We start from the raw sequence: 20,489 nt of genomic DNA, 5'->3' as shown, positions 1-20,489 counted from the left end.
AAATCTGCTAATAAAAACATTTCCCAGGGCTACTTTGAGGATTGTTCTTCCTTAAACAGGCTAATGTCTTGAGCAGCTCTTAAGTTCTGCAGTGAATACTCCTCCCCTTGAAACCCCAAGAGGCAGAACAGCTTTCAAAGCCGTTCTTCCTCTCCAGTATTGTTATTTAGTAACCAGAGCACAGGAAGGTCTATTGGCCCCAGATTCATTATTGCCTATAATGAAAATCTGACAAGGAAGAAAAATTGCAAGATGCTGTGGGATTATTATTGTTTTAATTTACAGCACAAGGAATTAAAGCTGTCTATACCTCTTCCCAAAAAAGCTGACTTTTCTTTCTGAAGTTCCAGACATAGGTTTGCTCATGCTCAGCTTTCCAAACGTTCCTCGGTCTTTCCTGAGGGATAAGGAGAAGGATCAAAGTGACTATTGCTACCATTTCATCTTTTGCTCACATAAAACTTTCATTTCATTTATTTAATCCTAAGGACACTCAGTATAGCAGTGCCTTAGAAAGATCAACTGATTTTAGAGCATTATTTGTCCATTATAAAAATTACTGCAAAAGTAGCTTTAGTAAGTATACATTTTATGCACACCATATACCCATCTACCTTCCAACAAATATGGAAGGAAAAGCATTATAACATGAAACGTGCCACAGGCATACAAGTAGATCAAAGTTTCAGATCTCAAGTTATATGCTGACCATACCGCATATGCACATATATGCCACCAGCTCTGATGTCTATAGATCTTTAAAACAAAGAAAGCAAAACACCAGCCAAAGAAAAAAACACCCAAATAAAGTATTTTTCAGAACTATAGAGTTTTAAACTCATCCACTCAGCAGTAGGAGACATATGTTTGGAATTAAGAAAGTTTTTTTGCACAACTGGAATACTTCTGCAGATATCTTTGGCTGCAGGGAGCTTTCTCCTCTCTGCTTCCACCTTTTCCGGTGTCTACTCACACACTGAAACAACAGTAAATCTTTGGAGACTTAGGCTTCAAGTACACATTCTTAGTAACATGATCAACAACACTTACATCTGAGGTGTTTGAAGACCCATCTTGTTGTTGTCCTGCACTCGCAGTACCATCGTAGATTGCCGACTACTACTCCCCGCAATACTCGAGCTGCGTCTCATTGTGACCGAGCTGTCAATCGCAATCTGTCAGTGGTGGAGAGTCCTGGCTCTGAGAATACTTGTGTTTTGGAAAACACAACAATGACTTTTTAAAGGGTCAGAATACGCAAGAGGAACTGTACGTTGGACCAACAAACATACAACAGGAAAACCATTTCTAGACACGTTAGGTTCTTTTTAAAATCCAATTAGAGAAATAAAAGCAGCAATGCACATCTGATTAAAAAGTCACATAGTGGCAGCCACAGCCTTTTTTATTAATAATTTTAGTGATGAAAGCCTGTGCTTGGTCCAAACCGGCTATTTTGCCTTTATTTATATCTGGTCATTTTTAACTGCAAGCTCCAAAAGCAGAGCAGCTGGACAAGTTTCTCAGTGCAGTCAGCTAGAAAGAAAGCCACACTAGCGTGCCTATTGCTCCTAGCACTGAAATATATACAGATAATAACTGTATAGAAAGTAAATCAGAGAGAAATGTTAGGGAAAAGCGTTACCTTCTGCCCTCTGTAGAGGGCGGACATTATTTACAGAGGAGGCTCAAACGAAGTAGCCCCTAACCAACCCCCTACACTTCAGATACTACCAGAAGAGATCGTGAGCACGCAATAAACCGCGACAAGCCATAAATCCAGGGCAGACGCTTGGCCGGAGCCCTCCTCACAGCGCAGCCCCCCGCCGCCTCATCCCCCGGGGGCGGCCGCCTCATCCTCCCCCCCTCAGACCGAGAGAGCCCGGCCAACGGCTGGCTCCGGCCCAAGGCCCGGCCGAAGAAAATGGCGACCCCCGTTCCCGTGCCCCCCACCCCGGGCAGGGCCCGGGGCCAGCCGCCGCCGCCCGCCCGTTACCGCTAACGGCGCCGGCTCCGTCTTCCCCGTTTCAAATCCGCCCGCCGCGTGACGTCACACGGGAAAAGGCAGGCCGAAGCTCGCCGCCGTTCCGCCCGGCGCCGCTGCCGCCGTACAACAAGATGGCGGCGCGCAGGGTGAGTGAGGCGGCGAGGCGCGGCCCTTCCCCGCTCCGCGGCTGGTGCCGTACAATGGTGAGGGGCGGGGGGGAGATGCAGGGGTCCCAGCGAGAGCCGCCGGGCGAGTGACCCCCCTCTCCTGCCTCGGGTTGGGAGGAGGGCCGTGTGTCCGCCGGGCGCCAGCTGTTTGAAAACAAAACAAAACAAAACAAAGCACTGCCCCCGCCTCCCCCTCCGTTTTATATAAGAGTCAGAAAGGGGGGGGGGGGGACTACTTTTAAAAAGTAATAGTACAGACTATGAAAAGTCAAACGTTACCAAAAGGCCGTAAGGCTCTTACAGTTCCATTTACTTCATAAAAGTCAACTTCATAAACGAGCAACTCATTTTCTGTCTGTGAAAACTTGGGCAGGGTCCAGAGATACATTAAAATGTGATGGTTTTCTTCAAGAGCATGTAAAACATACTTGTGTTTTTAACCAAATATTATTTTTTAACCATACATTAAAATTTGATGGTTTTCTCCTAGTGTGTGAAACATACTTGGGTTTTTATGACTGAGAGCTGTGGTATAAAGTGTTAACTTGATACGATAAAATGCTCTTTCCTAACTTGTGAAAAGAAGGATCTTAAAGTAAATAATTCTACACCACATGAATTTATAGACAATTACGTAATAAAACTCAAACTTACTGTAAAAGAGTGCCCTAAGTATCAGACAGGCTTTAACAGGGAAATCAGAAGTTTCTATAGATTTTCTTTTGGGCACATGGAAATGTCTACCACGAGGTAGGTGTTACTCTATTAAACAATAATAATTCTGAAAAATGAATTCTTAAAAAATAAATAAAAAATGTTTCCACAGGAGGAATTTTCACCAGGAATTGTGTGTGATTACTTGCTACGGTTTCAGGCACTAGATTTTTCTCCCTGAAGAGGGGACCAGTGATGTCTGTGGTACATCGTCTGAGGGCAGGATGGCTCCTGGATCACCTCTCTTTCATCAACCAGTGTGGCTATGAGATCTGTGACTCCCTTGCATACCCTGGTGGTGTCACCCTACGTACTTCCGTCACTTCTGAATATCATGCTACTTCTACATTTGCTGCCACCTCCTCAAGAGATGGTCCTCGTCTTGGAGATGCTGTAGAAGAAACAGAAGGTAAAACAGCTAAAACAAGATACGTGTTTCGGGAGGAATTCTTTGATATTACTAAGCCCCATATAGCTGCAGCTCCTGAGCAGCAGCTGTTGCAGGGAGGCCCAGAGGTGAGTCTCACAGAAATAAAGGCCAGCAGCAGTGCAGAGGAACACCGAGAAGAAACCAAGAGTGGTGGTGAAGATTCTGTTGCTGGCGTTAGGAAGGTATGTTCTCCGTAATACAGTAACCTACACTCATCCCCAGGTAACTGACCTACGTTAACAGGTCTTGCAAATTTCTGTTTCCTGAAGTTACATAAGACAGCAAGAGCTTTTCCACAATAGATTTCAAAATGCACGGAAAATGCACTCATAAAGGTATTCTTGGCTTCCTTGTGTGCATCTTGTGACTCAAAAGCTGTCAGTTGCTCATGAAATCTTCTGATGTTTGTTGTGATCATGGACTTGAGCTAAACTGTGGTAGTTGCCATGATTGTCCAGACTAACAAGGCGGGAAAGACAGTACAAATTTACTTTCAATATGTAGATTGTTCAATTGTTCTTTGTGGACCAAAAAAGCCCCAAAGTGTCACAGGTCTAAACCAACAAATGTAACTGTGAAGACCTGGTTAATGTTCTATTACTGGTAAACGGCACTTGGCAGCTGAACAAATATCTTCTAGTGTGAGCCCAAAGGAGTCCTGAACGTGAACTGTGGCGTGCACTAGATGCTGTTAGATCCCGATGCCACAAATAATGTAACAGCTTTGTTAAGCCTTTCTGTCATGAGAATGCTTGCAGCAGGCTAGGTATTTTGAGGTTGTATTTTTTCTTACTGGATTTATATTGTGATGGGAAAAAGATAGAAACCTTCTTCCATTTTAAAAGGGTTGTTTTGTTATTCATGTATGTTTGATTATTGATTTTTTCATTATGAAGTAATATATATTTTTTTCATTGCTCATTCTACAGAAGCGTAAAAGGAAATGTGTATTCAACCAAGGTGAACTGGATGCCTTAGAATATCATACAAAGGTGAGTTTGAACAAAAGTGTATTTTGTAAGTATGTGATACTTGATTTCGGGCTATGTATGGAGTGCAAGACATTGTTGCAAATAACTTCTACTTTTATAGCTTGTTCCATTAATAGGAAAGTCGTCTCACCAGTCCCTAAATAAATTAAGTGCATACTGAGAATATCTGCTGGGTAGATATATGTGAAAACAAACTAGACATCAAACCATAGCTCAGAAATTTCAAAGAGCTGGAAGCTGTATTCACGTAATATTTTTGTTTATGGATTACTGAACTTTATGCACCAGTGAGTTGAATGTTAGTTGAACAGGGAGTGACTGATTTGAAATAAGCAGCATGACCTGTGCTGAAGATTGACTCATTTTTAATGTGTCAGAACACTGCTGAAGTTATTTGAAGCTTCTCGGACTGGAAGTGCTCCAAGGTGTCTTGTTTCTGCTGATGAGAAAAGAATTATTTTCTCAAGCATTTTGCGTTACCATAACCATGGTAAAGCATCATGAATGAATTGGAATTCAGGCCTCTATTTAGGCTTGCATCAGTGATGCACTGGTGAAACTACTAGCACTCAAACATCATAGTAAATCTTGAATACATCAAACATTATCCACAGATTAAGTTTACTTATGCTTTCCTAAGTAGTGCTGTAAATCTAAACTGGGACCTACACTTGTTTGCTTTTCTTTATTGAATGTAGTAGTCATATTGGGCTTTTTGTTTAATTCTGTTCTTCCTAAACTATGTTTAAATAACTATATATTTTTTTACATTAAATAGATTTTGTAGATGTGCAGTTTGTTATGTTATGGTGTAGAGGTCCTGGAAGTATTGCTGTGAATAAGCTGTGGATGTGAAGAATGGCCTTAAATGAGAGGATTTTGAAGTTCAACATCAAACATGGGTTTATGAGAGTAAACCTTCAAGTTAAGATAAAGCTCTTGAACAATAGGTATAAGGGAAGGAATCAAGAGAATATATTTTTGTCTTATTGTCTTTTTGTTTGAAGACATACTTTGTCTCTATAATAAGACATCTAAGCTGGTAATAAGACATCTAAGCTTTTCAAAGGGAATTAAAACCTGGAAACTACTGGTTTTAGAGCCACGTATATATTTCAATTAAAGTTATGTTTGTGGACAGTAGTGTGAAATTAGATTAGAACTTTAACTTAGGTGTTCGTGTTTGTTTAGAACAATAGTATTCTACCTCTGTCTGTAAAATGTTTTATTCATCAGTCTCGGTATCTTTCTTCAGGCTTCCAACTATTGCCATTTTGCCAAAACAAACAATCAAAAAACAGAAGTTAGCATGCCCTCATTAGCATGCACACATAGCTTTTCAGTCAATGATCTAAGTTTTTGGCAAGAATTCTTCTCCCGTTTTGTGAATTGAAAATGTTTTGATTTCTGTTTCATTCCCTGATGATACCACACAGATACTCAAAAGATTTATTTTTTTTTCTTTATGACCGTACAGATCAGGAAGCTCATTTGGGAAGGCACTTTGCATTTAGTCCAAGAAGGACTCAAAAGTGGTTTTCTTCACCATGCTACTACAGAACTCAGTTGCGGAAAGAATGTTGTTCCTGGACACATTGGCTGTGGGTTGGCTGAATTATGTGAAATGGCAAAGCAGTTTCCAGCTGTAAATGACAATGACCATCGAGCTGTGCATGTGCTAGATGATGAAACCTCCATTCTAGAGCAGGACCTGCTTTCGTGTGTTACAGAGAATAACTCAAACTGTGCAAAGATAGTTGTGTTAATGGGGCAGAAGTACTTGGTGCCACCAAAAAGCAGTTTCCTTTTATCTGATATTTCACGTTTACAGCCCCTGCTGAACTGTAAGTATCTTTAGTCATTAGAATGTATCACTTGTCCCCTGCCTGAGAAGGCAGGTTATTGTTGAGATAACTAAGGATTCAGTGAACAGTTTTCTTAATATACAAGCTTTCAAAGTGGTGTTTCTTACTTTGAGCAAGTGGGTGGGTTTTTTCACAGGAATCCTCAGCGGAGTGAGGGGCCTGTGTTAAGGGGAGCTTATTTGTCTCCAGGAGGCTCATTTGAAAATCTCAGTCATGGCATTTTACATGAAACTCAGAATGCAGCAGTTGATGAATGTATTCTGAACCGTAGTGGGTCTAGAAGTTCCAGTTTAATGCATTTTCGTGAATAACTATCATGAATCATAGGATAGTTTGGGTTGGAAGAGACCTTGAAGATCACCTAGTTCCAACCCCCTTCCATTGGAAGGGATACTTCCATCTCTCCTATGAGATGAGCTCCTCTCCTGTGAGGAAAGGCTGAAAGAGCTGGGGATGTTCAGCCTGAAGAAAAAGCTGTGGGGTGACCTTATTGCTGTTTTTCAGTGCTTAAAGGGGGCTTAAATGATGGAGAGCAGCTCTTTGCTCAGGCAGATAATGATAGGACAAGGGGCAATGGTTTTAAACTAAAAGGGAAGATTTATATTAGAGGTTAGGAGGAAATTCTTTACTATGAGGGTGCTGAGGCACTGGAATAGGTTGCCCAGAGAGGTTGTGGATGCCCTTGGGCAACCTGATCTAGTGGGTGGCATCCCTGCCCATGTCAGGGGGGTTGGAACTAGGTGATCTTTAAGGTCCCTTCCAGCCCAAACCATTCTATGATTCACTAGACCAGGATGTTCACAGCCCCATCCAATGTGCCCTTGAACACCTACAGGGATGGGGCATCCACAACTTCTCAGGGCAACCTGTTCCAGTGCCTCAACACCATCACAGTGAAGAATTTCTTCCTAATGTCTAATCTAAACCTGGCCTTATAGTCATTCCCCCTTCTCCTATCACTCCACCTCCTGACAGAGTCCTTCCCCAGCTTTCCTGTAGGCCTCCTTTAGGTACTAGAAGGCTGCTACAACATCTCCCCTTCTCTTCTCCAGGCTGAACAACCCCAACTTCCTCAGCCTACCTTCACAGGAGAGGTGCTCCAGCCACTTGATCATCTTTGTGGCCCTCTGGACCTGCTCTACCAGATCCACATCCTTCTTGTGCTGGGGGCCCCAGAGCTGCAAGCAGTGCTCCAGGTGGCAATCTCAGAGTGGAGTAGAGGCAGTGAGTCACCTCCCTCAGCCACATTTTTTTTGATGCAGCCCAGGATACAGTTGGCTTTATTGGCTGCAGGCACACTTTGCTGGCTCATGTTGACCTTCTCATGAACCACCACCCCCAGGTCCTTCTCCTCAGGGCTGCTCTCAATCCATTCTCTGCCCAGCCTGTATTTGTGCTGGGATTGCCCTGGTTCAGGACCTTGCACTTGGCCTTGTTGAAACTCACGAGGTTTGCACAGCCCCACCTCTCAAGCCTGTCCAGCTCCCTCTGGATGGCATCCCTGCCCTCCTGCCTCCTGCCAGCACCACACACTTTGATGTCTATGCTGATGAATCCTATCTCTTGGGATGGGGCTTTAACATAGGTAAAACCATGCTGCTGCTGGAAGGCTGTTCCTGTGGTTTGGTCTTCAGCTGGATTAGAATGTGAGACAGGACTGGGATTATGCTGTTTAAAGCAAGCATTCCCTTTCACCTTCCTCCTGTACTGTGGCACTGTCTCTATAGACTGGCATAAACTTGACTGTGAAACCATCTCCAGTGTCCCCATGACATGACAACAGTTCCAAAGGCTGCTGCACCCAGCTGGAGGTGAAAACCACTGTAGCAGGAACAGGAGAAGCAGACATGAGCTGACTTCTCAGCTGATATATTTCACTGCCCAGAGTATTAGCTTAAGCCAGTGAAAGGGAAATGGTGGAATTTATTATCTCCTCTGTAAAAGTAAATTGAAAGCTATCCAAGTCAGTGGTCCCCAGCCTTGATGGGCCAAGCAAAAAGCTTTAACCTGACAACATGCAGCAGTCTTCACCAAACTGAATCACAGAATCATTAAGGTTGGAAAAGACCTCCAAAATCATCTGGTCCAACCATCCCTCTACAACCATGATCACCCACTAAACCATGTCCCCAAGCACCAGGTCCAACCTTTCCTTGAACACCCTCAGGGACAGTGATGCCACCACCTCCCTGGGCAACCCGTCCCAATGCCTGACGGCTCTTTCTGAGAAGAAATGTCTCCTCATTTCCAACCTGAACCTCCCCTGGCGCAGCTTGAGGCCATTCCCTCTAGCTTACCTGCCAGAAGAGGCCGACCCCCAGCTCCCCACAGCTTCCTTTCAGGCAGTTGCAGAGAGCAATAAGGTCTCCCCTGAGCCTCTTCTTCCCCAGACTAAACAACCCCAGTTCCCTCAGCTGCTCCTCACAGGACTTGTGTTCCAGGCCCTTAACCAGTTTGGTAGCCCTTCTCTGGGGGCTAATCATTTCATTTGCTTTCAATTTGACTACTACTACTAAATTATTAATTATTATTTTTACCTGCAGCTGAGCTTCATCAAGCAGTCTTTTAGGAAAGATGTTGCCTGTGAGTAGGAGCTAGGGATTACCGCTCTATTCTCTAACCAGTAATTTTGGATTTGTGAGCAATATATACTTTGTCTAGTGTAATACTCAACTTAGATGATTACTGTTTCATATATATATTTTAAATTAATAAGGCAGGTGGGAGGTGGTATCCTGTTCCTGAAGTAACAATTCTATGTTTCAAGTCCAAATTTTAGCCAGTTGGCTTTTTTTCTTTTCAAAGAGAAGACGACAATTTTCTGAGTCACAATTGTGCTTGTAGCAGGTTTGGCTTCTCCTGAAGATCAGACAGCAGTCCAAGAAATTTTAGAAAATGCTTTTTAAGTTACCTACAGTGAATATTAATATAATGCCATGAGTTCAGATTTTTTTTTTCAAGATTTCTCTTTCTATTGTCCGCTATTTTCCATTTCCCACACTGTCTCAACCTCAAATAGCGTAAAACACGCTGTTTTCCAGGGCTGGTTTGGAGCTCTGCATGTCCGAATTGGCCTGCTGAAAGATCAGACAGCACAGGAAACTTGTGTTCAGTGCTGCAGTGTTTCACTCAGCTGGATGCCTTATTACATAGCTTCTTTCGGGAAATCTGGAAAAACTTTCACGTCTTGGAGATTTGTACTCTTATCAGATTTTTATTTGAAATTCCCCAAGAGGTTCAGCATTTCTTGGAGGAATCACACACAACTCACACAAACTTTTTTTCCTCAGCTTAGAACTATGAGAAGTATATGATTATCTGAATTAAAATGAGCATGCTTTAAACTTTTTTTTTTCTTTTTTTTTTTTCAAATAATGAAAGAAAAGAACGTTTGCATCTTTCTTGCCTAGAGTTGTTGGTATATTGGTAGCTAAACCTTTATCAATTTTCACTAGTATGTTTATTTTAAAACTTAACTTACTGGTTTCTTTGATTTTTTTTTTGTAATTTTACTGCCCAGACAAGAAAAAATACGATGTAATAGTGATTGATCCACCATGGGAGAACAAATCTGTTAAAAGGAGTAACAGGTGAGTTTTACTGTAGAATCAAACATTGTCATTTCTGCTTGTGGATAATTTCTGCCTAATGGATAATGAACATGTTAATGTAGTGTTATAATCCAAGACAAATGTAACCGTGAGATTGTAGCTTAAACTATCAAAGTTTTGCTAGTAGGCATTTCGACATTTACCTACCTTCAAGACAAATAATTGTCTCATGGATTTTACTGAAATAGCTTGAATACTTTCTCTACAAAATATTTGCAAGAGTTAATTTTAAACTACCTAACTGGTGAAAATATTGTAGTTCTTCAGACTTCTAAGGAAGGCCTAGAGTCTTATGTTTTTTAAGGCCTAGGTCATGCAGATACTCATTTGAAATTCATAGAGTTACTTTAGTGTACATAAAGCTAGATAAATATTTCAAATATTTCTAGGACCGAGGTCCAATTCAGAAGTTTTAGTTGTTTATTTTTTTTATTTCTTTTTAATTTGAGCTTCAGTCTGAGTAGAAGAGAAAGTGATAATGCAGCAGTAAAATCCTCAAGTGCAATAGGAACTTTCAGAGTAATGTGCTTTATGAAGTCATTAACTTAGAACTCTATGGGCTTCTTTTTCTACTGAGTAACATCAAGTTTATGCCAGTGGAGCTCCCTTGATTGCCGTAGAACTGCATCCATGTGAAAAAGAAGGACAAGGGGAAAATACAGCCTTGTAACTTTCCAGAATAATATCTGCTGTAACTTTTCAAACGTGTTATGAAGATGTAATTTCAGATGCACAGATTGACTAGTAGGTTTTGCATCAAAAGCCCTACAGAAACCTCTAGGAACTTAGTGAAAGTCATTCAAGTGTATTTCTTACCTATGCAAGTTACTCAAAGGAAAATGTTATTAATTCACAGGCGTGAATTAGCCATTTAGATCCTCTCTCCCTTACAAAACAAAGCCAGAAGGTGGCTTTGTCACTGCTGTTATTTACCTTATTGATGGATAATCTTTAAGTGTTTCACATCTGGGTTGTGAATCCCGTTTTCTCTGAGTGATCTAGTCCAGAAGGTCTTGGCTTGGACTGGCGCACGCTTCGTTGGGTTAGAAACTGGCTGGATAGCCGGGCCCAAAGAGTTGTGGTAAATGGAGTCAAGTCCAGTTGGAGGCCAGTCACTAGTGGCGTCCCCCAGGGCTCGGTGCTGGGGCCGGTCCTCTTTAACATCTTCATCAATGATCTGGACGAGGGCATTGAGTGCACCCTCAGTAAGTTTGCAGATGACACCAAGTTAGGTGCGTGTGTCGATCTGCTCGAGGGTAGGAAGGCTCTGCAGGAGGATCTGGATAGGCTGCACCGATGGGCTGGGGTCAACTGCATGAAGTTTAACAAGGCCAAGTGCCGGGTCCTGCACCTGGGGCGTAATAATCCCAAGCAGAGCTACAGGCTGGGAGATGAGTGGTTGGAGAGCTGCCAGGCGGAGAAGGACCTGGGAGTGATAGTGGACAGTCGGCTGAATATGAGCCAGCAGTGTGCTCAGGTGGCCAAGAAGGCCAACGGCATCCTGGCTTGTATCAGAAATAGTGTGACCAGCAGGGCTAGGGAGGTGATCGTCCCCCTGTACTCGGCTCTGGTGAGGCCGCACCTTGAGTGCTGTGTTCAGTTTTGGGCCCCTCGCTACAAGAAGGACATCGAGGTGCTTGAGCGGGTCCAAAGAAGGGCGACGAAGCTGGTGAGGGGCCTGGAGAACAAGTCCTACGAGGAGCGGCTGAAGGAGCTGGGACTATTTAGCCTGGAGAAGAGGAGGCTCGGGGGCGACCTTATCGCTCTCTACAGATACTTTAAAGGAGGCTGTAGCGAGGTGGGGGTTGGCCTGTTCTCCCACGTGCCTGGTGACAGGACGAGGGGGAATGGGCTTAAGTTGCGCCAGGGGAGTTTTAGGTTAGATGTTAGGAAGAGCTTCTTTACTGAAAGGGTTGTGAGGCATTGGAACAGGCTGTCCAGGGAGGTGGTGGAGTCACCATCCCTGGAAGTCTTCAAAAGACGTTTAGATGTAGAGCTTAGGGATATGGTTTAGTGGGGACTGTTAGTGTTAGGTTAGAGGTTGGACTCGATGATCTTGAGGTCTCTTCCAACCTAGAAATTCTGTGATTCTGTGATTCTGTGATTCTGTATTTTGGATTTTATCCTTGTTACCTGGTTCTCATGTTCGTGCTGTTTCATTGTATAGGGATCCCAGGTGCCCAGATGGTGGCTGTGGATTCCAGTATGCAGTGTGCCAATGTTTCTGATGCTGTAATGTGTAGGCTTCACAAATTGCAACTTGCTGAAAATGTAAAATAGCACCACAAGAGAAATGGTAGAACAGGATAGAATCTGGAAAGCATCCTGTATTCACCAACGTAGAAGACCGTTAACTCAAAAACATGCAGAACTATTTCTCTGAATAACAACCTACAGGAACTTAAAATCATGAATAACTTTTACATATAATTGGAGAAATGATTACTCCTTTGTGACCGTTTAACTTACCAGTCAAAGTAGTGTTGCCCTTGCACTTGTAAATGACTCACTCCTCATTTTCATTCAGAGGATAGATTGCTTACTATGAAATAACGTTACATTGACTAGAGCAAAGAACTAATTTCCATGAAATAGATTTGTTGTGGTGTAAAGATGAGAGTACTGAATTACAAATGATAGTTCTTAAATTAAACATGGGCTTTTAGGCTTCTTCAGTATCAAACTATCATAATAGTTAAATTGGGGGAATAGAAGAAATAAGTCGTTAAAGATTTTGCTCAGTAAAACTTAAGTACGTACAGTAATGATTTTATATCAGAATCCAACAGATTTGGCCACTGGGTGTCACTCTTGACCTATTGTTTATGACTTCCTCAGCTGTCAGAAGATATTTCTTAAAGCTTCTTGGCAACGTAATTTCCTTATCTGTTTTTGTTGCTTTGCAATTTTTATTTTTGTTGTATGCTAACTGCTTTCTCACTGTATTGGTGTTTAGATACAGCCACTTGTCTTCATGGCAAATCAAGCAGATTCCTGTAGCAGCACTGGCTGCGCCAGATTGTCTTATCGTCACGTGGGTGACTAACAGACAGAAGCACTTGCGTTTTGTTAAGGATGAACTTTATCCTCATTGGTCCGTGAAAACGCTTGCTGAGTGGCACTGGGTAAAAGTAAGTTCTCAGTTTGCTTTGTTTCTTTCTTGGAGACGAGGGCTTGCACTATGATACTTCATAGTTTAATAAATTGTCCATTTTTTACCAGGTGCTTTTCTATTGAAAGGTGTAGTGTTGTCAATGTCTTCCTTTTTATTAAAAAAGGTGTCTTGTTGGGAGAATTGGATATAAACATTTTCCACTGTGTGTCTTTAACAACTTTGTGTCAGATTACCAGATCTGGAGAATTTGTTTTACCCTTGGATTCTTTCCACAAAAAGCCATACGAAGTTCTTATACTGGGGAGAGTTCAAGGAAGCGTAAAGGAAGCCCTAAGGTATGCCAGACGATGGTACAAGTCTCTTTATGAGGCTGCTGTTTGTCACTACTTGTGTATTGCTTATTCATAATACAGTATTATGTTCCCAAATCTCCTTGTGACATCATCTTTTGGATAGCTTTGGGTTGAGGGATTTTTCAGTGAGATTAAAGGACAGAATGCCTCACCTGTTCCTTACGTCTGTCTTTGTTGGGGAACTGACTCAAATAAAAGGTGCGTGGGCTTCCTTTGCTGACAAGTTCTATTTGAGCAGGAGTCCTTAGCACAAGCTGAAGCCATTTTGGGGTTGCTGGTGTTTTCCTGTACATGAAAATATACAGGACTGTGGTGTTTGTCCTTGATGGCTCTACACGGCTGTTGTTAACTGTGTTTTGTCTGAAATCCACAGAGGCTTTAGAAACTCCTTTTACATAATACGAGTGAGCAACATTTAACTGCCCTTGCACCTACCCGAAGTTTGATAGTGAATGAACACTGTCTATTAGCTCTGTGAGAGTTATGTGCATCACATTTGGTGGTATTCATTCTCACACTTCTTTTCTTCTTCTGGTTTATACAACAGGAAATCTGAAGATGTACTTCCAATTCCAGAACATAAATTAATTGTCAGCATTCCCTGTGGCCTGCATTCACATAAACCCCCTCTTGCTGGTAGGTTTTTGTTGATTTGTGGTAGTTCTGTAGAGCATTTGACTTGGCTGTCTGAGGTGGTGTACCTAGAATTAGATATCTTTATAAGTGATGTGTTTTAATTTCCCATATGCCAAACAATCTGGTTCAACAGGACCTGTGATTCCTCAACCTTTCTAAAAATTCTTTCAAGGCATCTAAGTTTTAGTCCCTAAAAATGAATATGAAGAGTAAAACTTCACTGTTGTGTGAATATTTGGGGTAGAAAAGTTTTTTTTTTTAAATTATTTTTTAATTTTCTATTTAAAAAGACATTTCTTTATTTGTTTCAAAATCCTGCAGGAACAGATTACAAATACTCTTTATATTAAGTTATTCCAAAGGACGTAAAGTTCACTTGGTGGTGCTGGGGAACTTTGGGAATAAATAAAATGAAATTATCTTCTAGTTAGTTAATAGAAGCAGAAACCTCTTTAACAAATCATCCCGAAAGAAATGTTTTTATTTCTGCATGAGTTGTTTGTACACCTGCAGTACAGTTGTGCCTTTAAATCCAAAATCTTAATCCTTTACGAAGTGTTAACAATAGGCAACAAAGAAGCCACATCCTGTTTACTTCTTAGGAGCTGTATTTAATTTACTGAAATTGGTGTAGTAACTTCAACTAGTCAGTTAGAAAGTGCATGAATAATTCCAACTTTTCAGAGCTTAGTTCAAAGGATTTAAAGACTTCTGTATGATGTGTTACCTTTTGCATGTTGTTCTGGAGAAAGCCTAACTTGCCTGCTTTTATCAATACATAGTCATTCTTCTTTCATCATTGTAGCACCTGAGTGCCTTACAATGATGTGGTAAGAGGTATTAGATATGTTTATCATAAAAATGATGTCATCCTCCCCCAAGGGGAAAACTCATGATGGATCTATAAATATTCCTGGTGCACATGGTACTATGTAATCACATCACAAAAGGCAGGTAGAAGGAATGCATGCTGCTGTTGGAGAGGAGAGGCATCACAGGCAATGTTCCCTTCATTGTGCTGACATGCTTTCCTCTTTCTGTTCCCAAGGAACAGAATGACTTCAGTTAAGAAGCTAATCTGAACAGGTGTTACTCTTCAGGGAGGCTTCCAAATTAGTGTTTGAGGCTTGTATTTGTTATTAAATTAACACGCATATATATATCTGTTCAAAAACTAGTAGTTGACACATGCTTTGGTTAGCTTAAAAAAAAAAAAAAAAGAGCTATTCTGGGAAGATCTGTTTCCAGTTCTGAAGCTACATCTTTAAAAATGATGGCTACAGCAGGTAGTATGTGTGTTGATTTAAGCTGATGAGTGGTAGAGCACTGATTTGTGAGGCAGCCACCTAGGGCCTTTTCAGAAAACCAATACTTTAGCAGCCCACTTGTACACAAACAGGAAACCTGTGAGGTATCCAGGGGTGCAAATCAGCAGTTTGTATGTATTAGAGAGAACTCTAGTGCCAGAACGGTCCTCAGAACACTTCCTCTCTATGGTGCAGAATCTAGAAACTGTATCGATGAACCTTTTAAAATAATGATCCTGAATGGGTTTTGAAAGAACTTGTCTGTAATAATTTCTTGAGTCTTTACTTAGACATTTTGAGTCTTGAACAATTTGATACCATTGTGCAGCATTTATGTTTCTATTTGAAGAATGAATTTGCTATCGAGCAAATCAGTGTCTAACAGTTTTTATAAGAAATCCACGTGTATCTACAGTGCTGGCAGCTTCATTCAGAACAGGGTCATGGAATGAAAAAGTAGACTATAAGACAAAAACTAATTGTTGATGATTCGATTTTGGTATTATGAAAATGGTATTGCTTTCACGATCGGACAATATTCTCAAGTGGCCAGTAGAGAGCAGCTGAGCTACATCCTAGAGCGGTTCAGAAGAAATGTGAACAGAAGCAGAGATTTGGCAATGGGGGAGAAGGACACTTGATGAGTCACACACATTCTTTATGCTTTGTTTAAGTAGTAACAAAGCCAAAAATATTAGTATTTACTGATGCTGTCTGGCACTTTATTTCCAGTTACTACTGTAAAGGCTGTATGTTGGTACATACATAGCCACTTAATGACTGATTATAAGAGTTTATCTCTCCGGGGGAAGAGGAAGATGTAAATTAAAGTAAGCCATCAAAAGGAGATGTTTGGGTTCCTGCAGTGCATTTAACTATTAAATTGCAACTGTAGGGCTTTTGGGTGATGTATGTGCTATGTTCAATGCTTAGAGCCTTAATATGTCATTGTAAATGTACTTAAACTGCTTTATGCAAATGCATTGAAATGAAATTTTATCACTTCTGGTTTTGATTCAAATAACAGCATGTTTTCTTCCTAATTCAGTTCACTGTTGCTCTTAGAAGACACAGAAAGTATTCTGTTACACGGATATTATAAAGCAATGTTGAATTTCAAACACCTTTTTCTTTTTTATAGATTCTTCTTGTTATAGGCATTTCTCCTTCAGTATTCTAGAATGTCCCGTTATTACGAGAAAACAATATTGCCGTGTAGGATTATGCCTAAAAACATTGGTATTGGTTCTTGGCTAAGTTCTAGCTGCTCTGCAGATCTCCAGTAGAAGTATGCAATGGGAAGTGCTGGGAACTCACTTCTGTAGCAATCTGTGGCTTGTTAGACTGTTACAAAAGTGATCTTGGAAGTAAAAAGAAGTAAATGCTTGTTGTTTCCTTATGTACCTTGTGAGCCCTTGTGTTAGACTAATTGATAGGTACATCAAAGTCTGAAGCTTAGGAAAGATATAGAGGTGTAAGGACATCTTTGTCCTCAGTTTCTCTTTTTTTTTTTTTTTTTTTTTTTTTGGTTCTGTCTGGTCAAGGTTTAGACAAACCAGGCAGTAAGGGCCTCCACATTGCAAAATCTTGTGAAGGGTTCCTACGAAATGAGTTCAGTCACATGTGCTGTGCTTTGTATGGCTCACAAATCAGACAGTAAAAAGACAGTAAAATCGTTTACACATCATATATCCAATTTGCTGTGCAGAATTTGTTGTTTAGGTAATGGAACATTACCTAAAAGAGAAGGGGGAAACTTTTGCTTGTTTCAATAATGGTTCCTCCTTTTGCTCATTTAAACATTTTTAACAGCATGCATCTTAGATAACCTGTTTGAGGATCAAGAGAAAGGAGGTTTGACAGGTATCATGCCTGACCTCAGGACTGTGCTTTAGAAGGAGATGGATTTTTGAGAAGACTGGCATTACATTTACCAGCCAGATTTTTGTCAGCTTTGTGCGCATTAGATTCCCAGGTTTAGATAACTGAGTTGCTGCTGTAATGTTTGACACCTGCAAATGATGAAGAATAAGCTATTTAGTCTCTTTTTAAGCTGTTTATTGTCTGTGGTCTCTGTAAGCATACCGAAATATATATATATAAATATATATTAAATTTATCCCTATTGTAGAAAACGTAATATTTACTATTTCTACTGATATAGGTCCTCTAACCTGTTGTCAGGGGAAAAACTCCAGAATTTCTTTAAGGGCTGCAAGTTAGATTCATGTTTGTTAAGGTAGCCCTCTGGTAATATAAGGACCATAGAAGCCTAACAAAGAGGCTGTAGTTTATAACTTACAATAGGAGAAGTTGGTGTTCAAGGAAACCAGTGTAATGAGATTTTATGCCAACAAAATAGAGCCACGTTATTGCCCTCTTGATATGCTGATTTCCCTTGCAGTGAAGGTTACTGCCTGATGTGATTATGTAAATACCATATCCGAGCAATGAAAAATCATACTGTAATGTGATCTTGAATTATATGTAATCTGTCTCTGTTTTTTCAGGATAGCTTTATATAGAAAGGCCTTTTCTCTGGGAGTGTGAGAGGGGAAGATTCTTGGGACCTCCTTTTTAAATTCTATGACCAAGTTGATCAAAGATTGTGCCAGTCTTCTGGCACAATGATGAACTGACCATTTTTTTGGCTACCCCTTCTTTTGCTTTCTGGCAAGCCAATCCCTTAGGTGTGGGGTTAAATCAACTAAGTATGTTTTCAAACTTTTTTCTCTTAGGGATGGAAGTTTTTGGTGCATAGTAGTAGCTGCTTCTGATTACTGGACGTAGTGCTGTGATGATACTTGTAATCTATACGTTTCAAGAACAAATGTCAGTTCTCCTCACGTGCTACTAATGAAATTTTGTCACCTAATAATTGCTTCTGCTGCTTAAGTATAAAATGGTTCTGTCTTATTTTGATACAGAGCAGAAAAAAAATCATGTAATGCCTGGACTCTGCAGTAGGCTGTTTTTACTCTAATTGGTATAAGATCATGCAACGTCCTACAGCTGTCAGGGTCTGCTCACAGGGAGCTTACCAAAAGCTATGGAGCTGTGCATGCCACAGCTTCCCTTCTCTTCTGTGGAAAAAGTCCATCCCCCTGTGATATGGGCTTGCTTAGCTGATCAGGAGAATAGATTTTCGGAAGACCTTTGTTAAAATGTTGGCAGCAAATAGTGCACAAGAAATCCTTAATTAAATAGAGCCTGGAAAAGGAACAATAAACTTTACCGCCTTATTTTTTTTTAGTATGGTGGGTTTGCAAAATGGTACAAAAGCAGCTTTTCAGAAGTGGTATCAATTTAGATGAACATCACTGACACTGGACAGCAACATTCGGTGAGCAAGTTTTCTGTCAGAACGTACGCTCTCCTGTAAAACTCTTCTTTGCAAATGTTAGATTTGTTTAAACAATTAGCTTGCCTCTGAAAGGAGCAGGTTTTTAGAATAAGGCTCCTGCTGGTAGCAGTCTTTTGATGATAACCCATCTGAGACATTCTTTTGACATTTGTTAAAGACTGGGGGAAGGAAAATGGATTTATATGCTGTACCAAGACAGAGGAATGTTGGAAAATGCCCATTACAAAATATTTAAGGAAGTTTTGAATGAAGTTTTGAAGGAAGCAATCATTTAGGTAGGGAATGCATCTGGGGTTCATTAACACTCATTAGCATGTGAAGTGGATGCTTATCTTTCTGCAGCAGGAGCAGCCCGTGACAAGAGCAGCTGTCTCACATGGGCAGTCTGTGACTGGCAAACTCGGTGCAAAAAGTCAGAACTTGGACTGAACCCCAAAAAAGCATTCCCTCTCATGCTTTAATATATGCTGATTGGATGTATTTTTGCTTTCTGATATAATCATATCTGAAGAGATATGCCAAACTATAGGATTTCTGAACTGTACTTTTAAGCTACAGAAATTCAGAGACTTCAGGGAGATTTGAACAGATATACTTTAAATAAGGAAATAATTTCTTAGCTTTAGTTATTTTGTCCTCAGTCACAAAAATAAAAACTTAGGATATAATTTTTAGTATAAAACTGTTTTTCAGTCTTTCTTCCCCTTTTGTATTTAAGGGTATTCCTTAAACATTTGCTTTTTTCATGGATGTTTTAATACGTAATGAATTTGTAGCTATTTCCTGAAACCTGGTTAAGAGTTTCTTTGACCCAGCCACAAATAAATGCCTCAGTGTGGCAGGTAACATGTTTAACAGTAAAATGTTTGCAGTAGTACTTCTTGGGTGAAATGTTATAACCAAGGTCTTTCTCTGTCACCCCAAGAATAACCATAATCAGTGACCCAATTGATGTGTGTGATAGGCATTTATTTATTTAGTTTTAAGCAGTAAAAATGTCCAACTGTAGAAGAAATTTGAGATTTGTTACTGAATGGAAGAACGCAGTTACACAGATACTTCTTTAGTTGCCAAGTTGCTATTGAGGGGGGAAAAAAAGGAAGTCCTTGCATTTTTATAGCCCTTTTAATGCTGTGTTTATTTAAACTGGTGTTTCTTACTTTTACTTTTCAACATTTTTCATCAAAAAATGTTTTTATCCCCTTTAAGATGCAGAGGAAAAGAGTGCAATCTTAATCAAGGAAGGAGCCTGTCTATAGAAATGTTGCCCTTGTGTTATAGGAGCTAATTGAGCCTTTAGGTGTTTTGTTGACATTTGTGAGAAATTGTGAGAAATTTAGAACTCACCCATGTAGATGATGAAATAAATCCTCATTCCCTTTCTTTAAATGAAAACCAATAAATCAAGGCTATTGAAGGCCTTGACCATATCATTCAGAATCTCAAGGGCACTTATTTTAAATGACTTTCTCACTACAAATAGTCCAGCTGTTTAATCAAAACTCTAAAATTAATTTGCTGTCTCTCCCTTTTTTTAATGAAACATTCAGTTTTTCATCTGCTAACAGCTCAGGAGAGATTTCATTTATTTTTATATTTATGATTACTGCTGCTGTTTGTACCTTTGTCATTGTTATCCTCAACTTTTTTTTTTTTCTTATCTTGCACAGCAGTTCTGGCAGAGTTTATCAAACCAGATGTGGAGTGCTTGGAGTTGTTTGCTCGCAACCTACAGCCTGGCTGGACCAGCTGGGGAAATGAGGTTCTGAAGTTTCAGCACGTTGATTATTTCACTGTTTTGCAGAATGAAAACTGACTGGGTCTTGTAGCTTAGTTCTCAAATTCCACTCCTTCCTGGCAGCTTCAAGAACTTGCTTTTCATATGGGTAGTGCACTCAGAAGATAACAGAAATGAAACTGACTTCACTTCAGTTAATTTTTGCAGTGA

At 40.5% G+C, this 20,489-nt stretch overlaps 2 protein-coding genes across 7 annotated transcripts in view; one reads left to right on the top strand and one right to left on the bottom strand.

Moving 5' to 3' along the window:
• Positions 1 to 2,111, bottom strand: part of NDC80 (NDC80 kinetochore complex component) — an 18,013-nt gene extending 15,902 nt beyond the window's left edge. Inside the window, exons 1-3 of one of the 2 annotated variants that reach the window (XM_035318533.1) lie at positions 1,997 to 2,111; positions 1,051 to 1,161; positions 311 to 397 (exon numbers count right to left, since the gene is read on the bottom strand). In XM_035318533.1, the coding sequence (XP_035174424.1) occupies positions 311 to 397; positions 1,051 to 1,151 (188 nt within the window). In that variant the 5' untranslated portion in view covers positions 1,152 to 1,161; positions 1,997 to 2,111. Of the gene's footprint in view, positions 1 to 310; positions 398 to 1,050; positions 1,162 to 1,645; positions 1,695 to 1,996 lie in introns of those variants that run through there. The other variant, XM_035318534.1, reaches the window with a different exon arrangement.
• METTL4 (methyltransferase like 4) lies at positions 2,049 to 20,489 on the top strand. Of its 5 annotated transcripts, none has more exons than XM_035318538.1 (9): positions 2,049 to 2,133; positions 2,981 to 3,480; positions 4,228 to 4,290; positions 5,768 to 6,134; positions 9,676 to 9,745; positions 12,723 to 12,897; positions 13,110 to 13,216; positions 13,782 to 13,870; positions 20,212 to 20,489. In XM_035318538.1, exons 2-9 carry the CDS (start codon positions 3,064 to 3,066, stop codon positions 20,355 to 20,357), a joined length of 1,434 nt encoding a protein of 477 aa, XP_035174429.1. In that variant the 5' UTR covers positions 2,049 to 2,133; positions 2,981 to 3,063; the 3' UTR covers positions 20,358 to 20,489. The 5 variants fall into 5 exon arrangements, with proteins under 5 accessions (XP_035174429.1, XP_035174430.1, XP_035174426.1 ...); XM_035318539.1 differs by having other exon boundaries at positions 4,225 to 4,290; positions 20,215 to 20,489; XM_035318535.1 differs by having other exon boundaries at positions 4,225 to 4,290.

This window comes from Oxyura jamaicensis, chromosome 2, assembly GCF_011077185.1.
Source record: "Oxyura jamaicensis isolate SHBP4307 breed ruddy duck chromosome 2, BPBGC_Ojam_1.0, whole genome shotgun sequence".
Classification (NCBI taxonomy): Eukaryota; Metazoa; Chordata; class Aves; order Anseriformes; family Anatidae; genus Oxyura; species Oxyura jamaicensis.
This window is presented reverse-complemented; position numbering and strand designations above follow the sequence as displayed.

Bases quoted from the DNA above. Each gene is read 5' to 3' on its own strand.
- METTL4 (XM_035318535.1), top strand. From the start codon at position 3,064: ATGTCTGTGGTACATCGTCTGAGGGCAGGATGGCTCCTGGATCACCTC. The intron at 4,291-5,767 runs GTGAGTTTGAAC...ATGACCGTACAG, and splicing joins CCTTAGAATATCATACAAAG to ATCAGGAAGCTCATTTGGGA. The intron at 13,871-20,211 runs GTAGGTTTTTGT...TATCTTGCACAG, and splicing joins ACATAAACCCCCTCTTGCTG to CAGTTCTGGCAGAGTTTATC.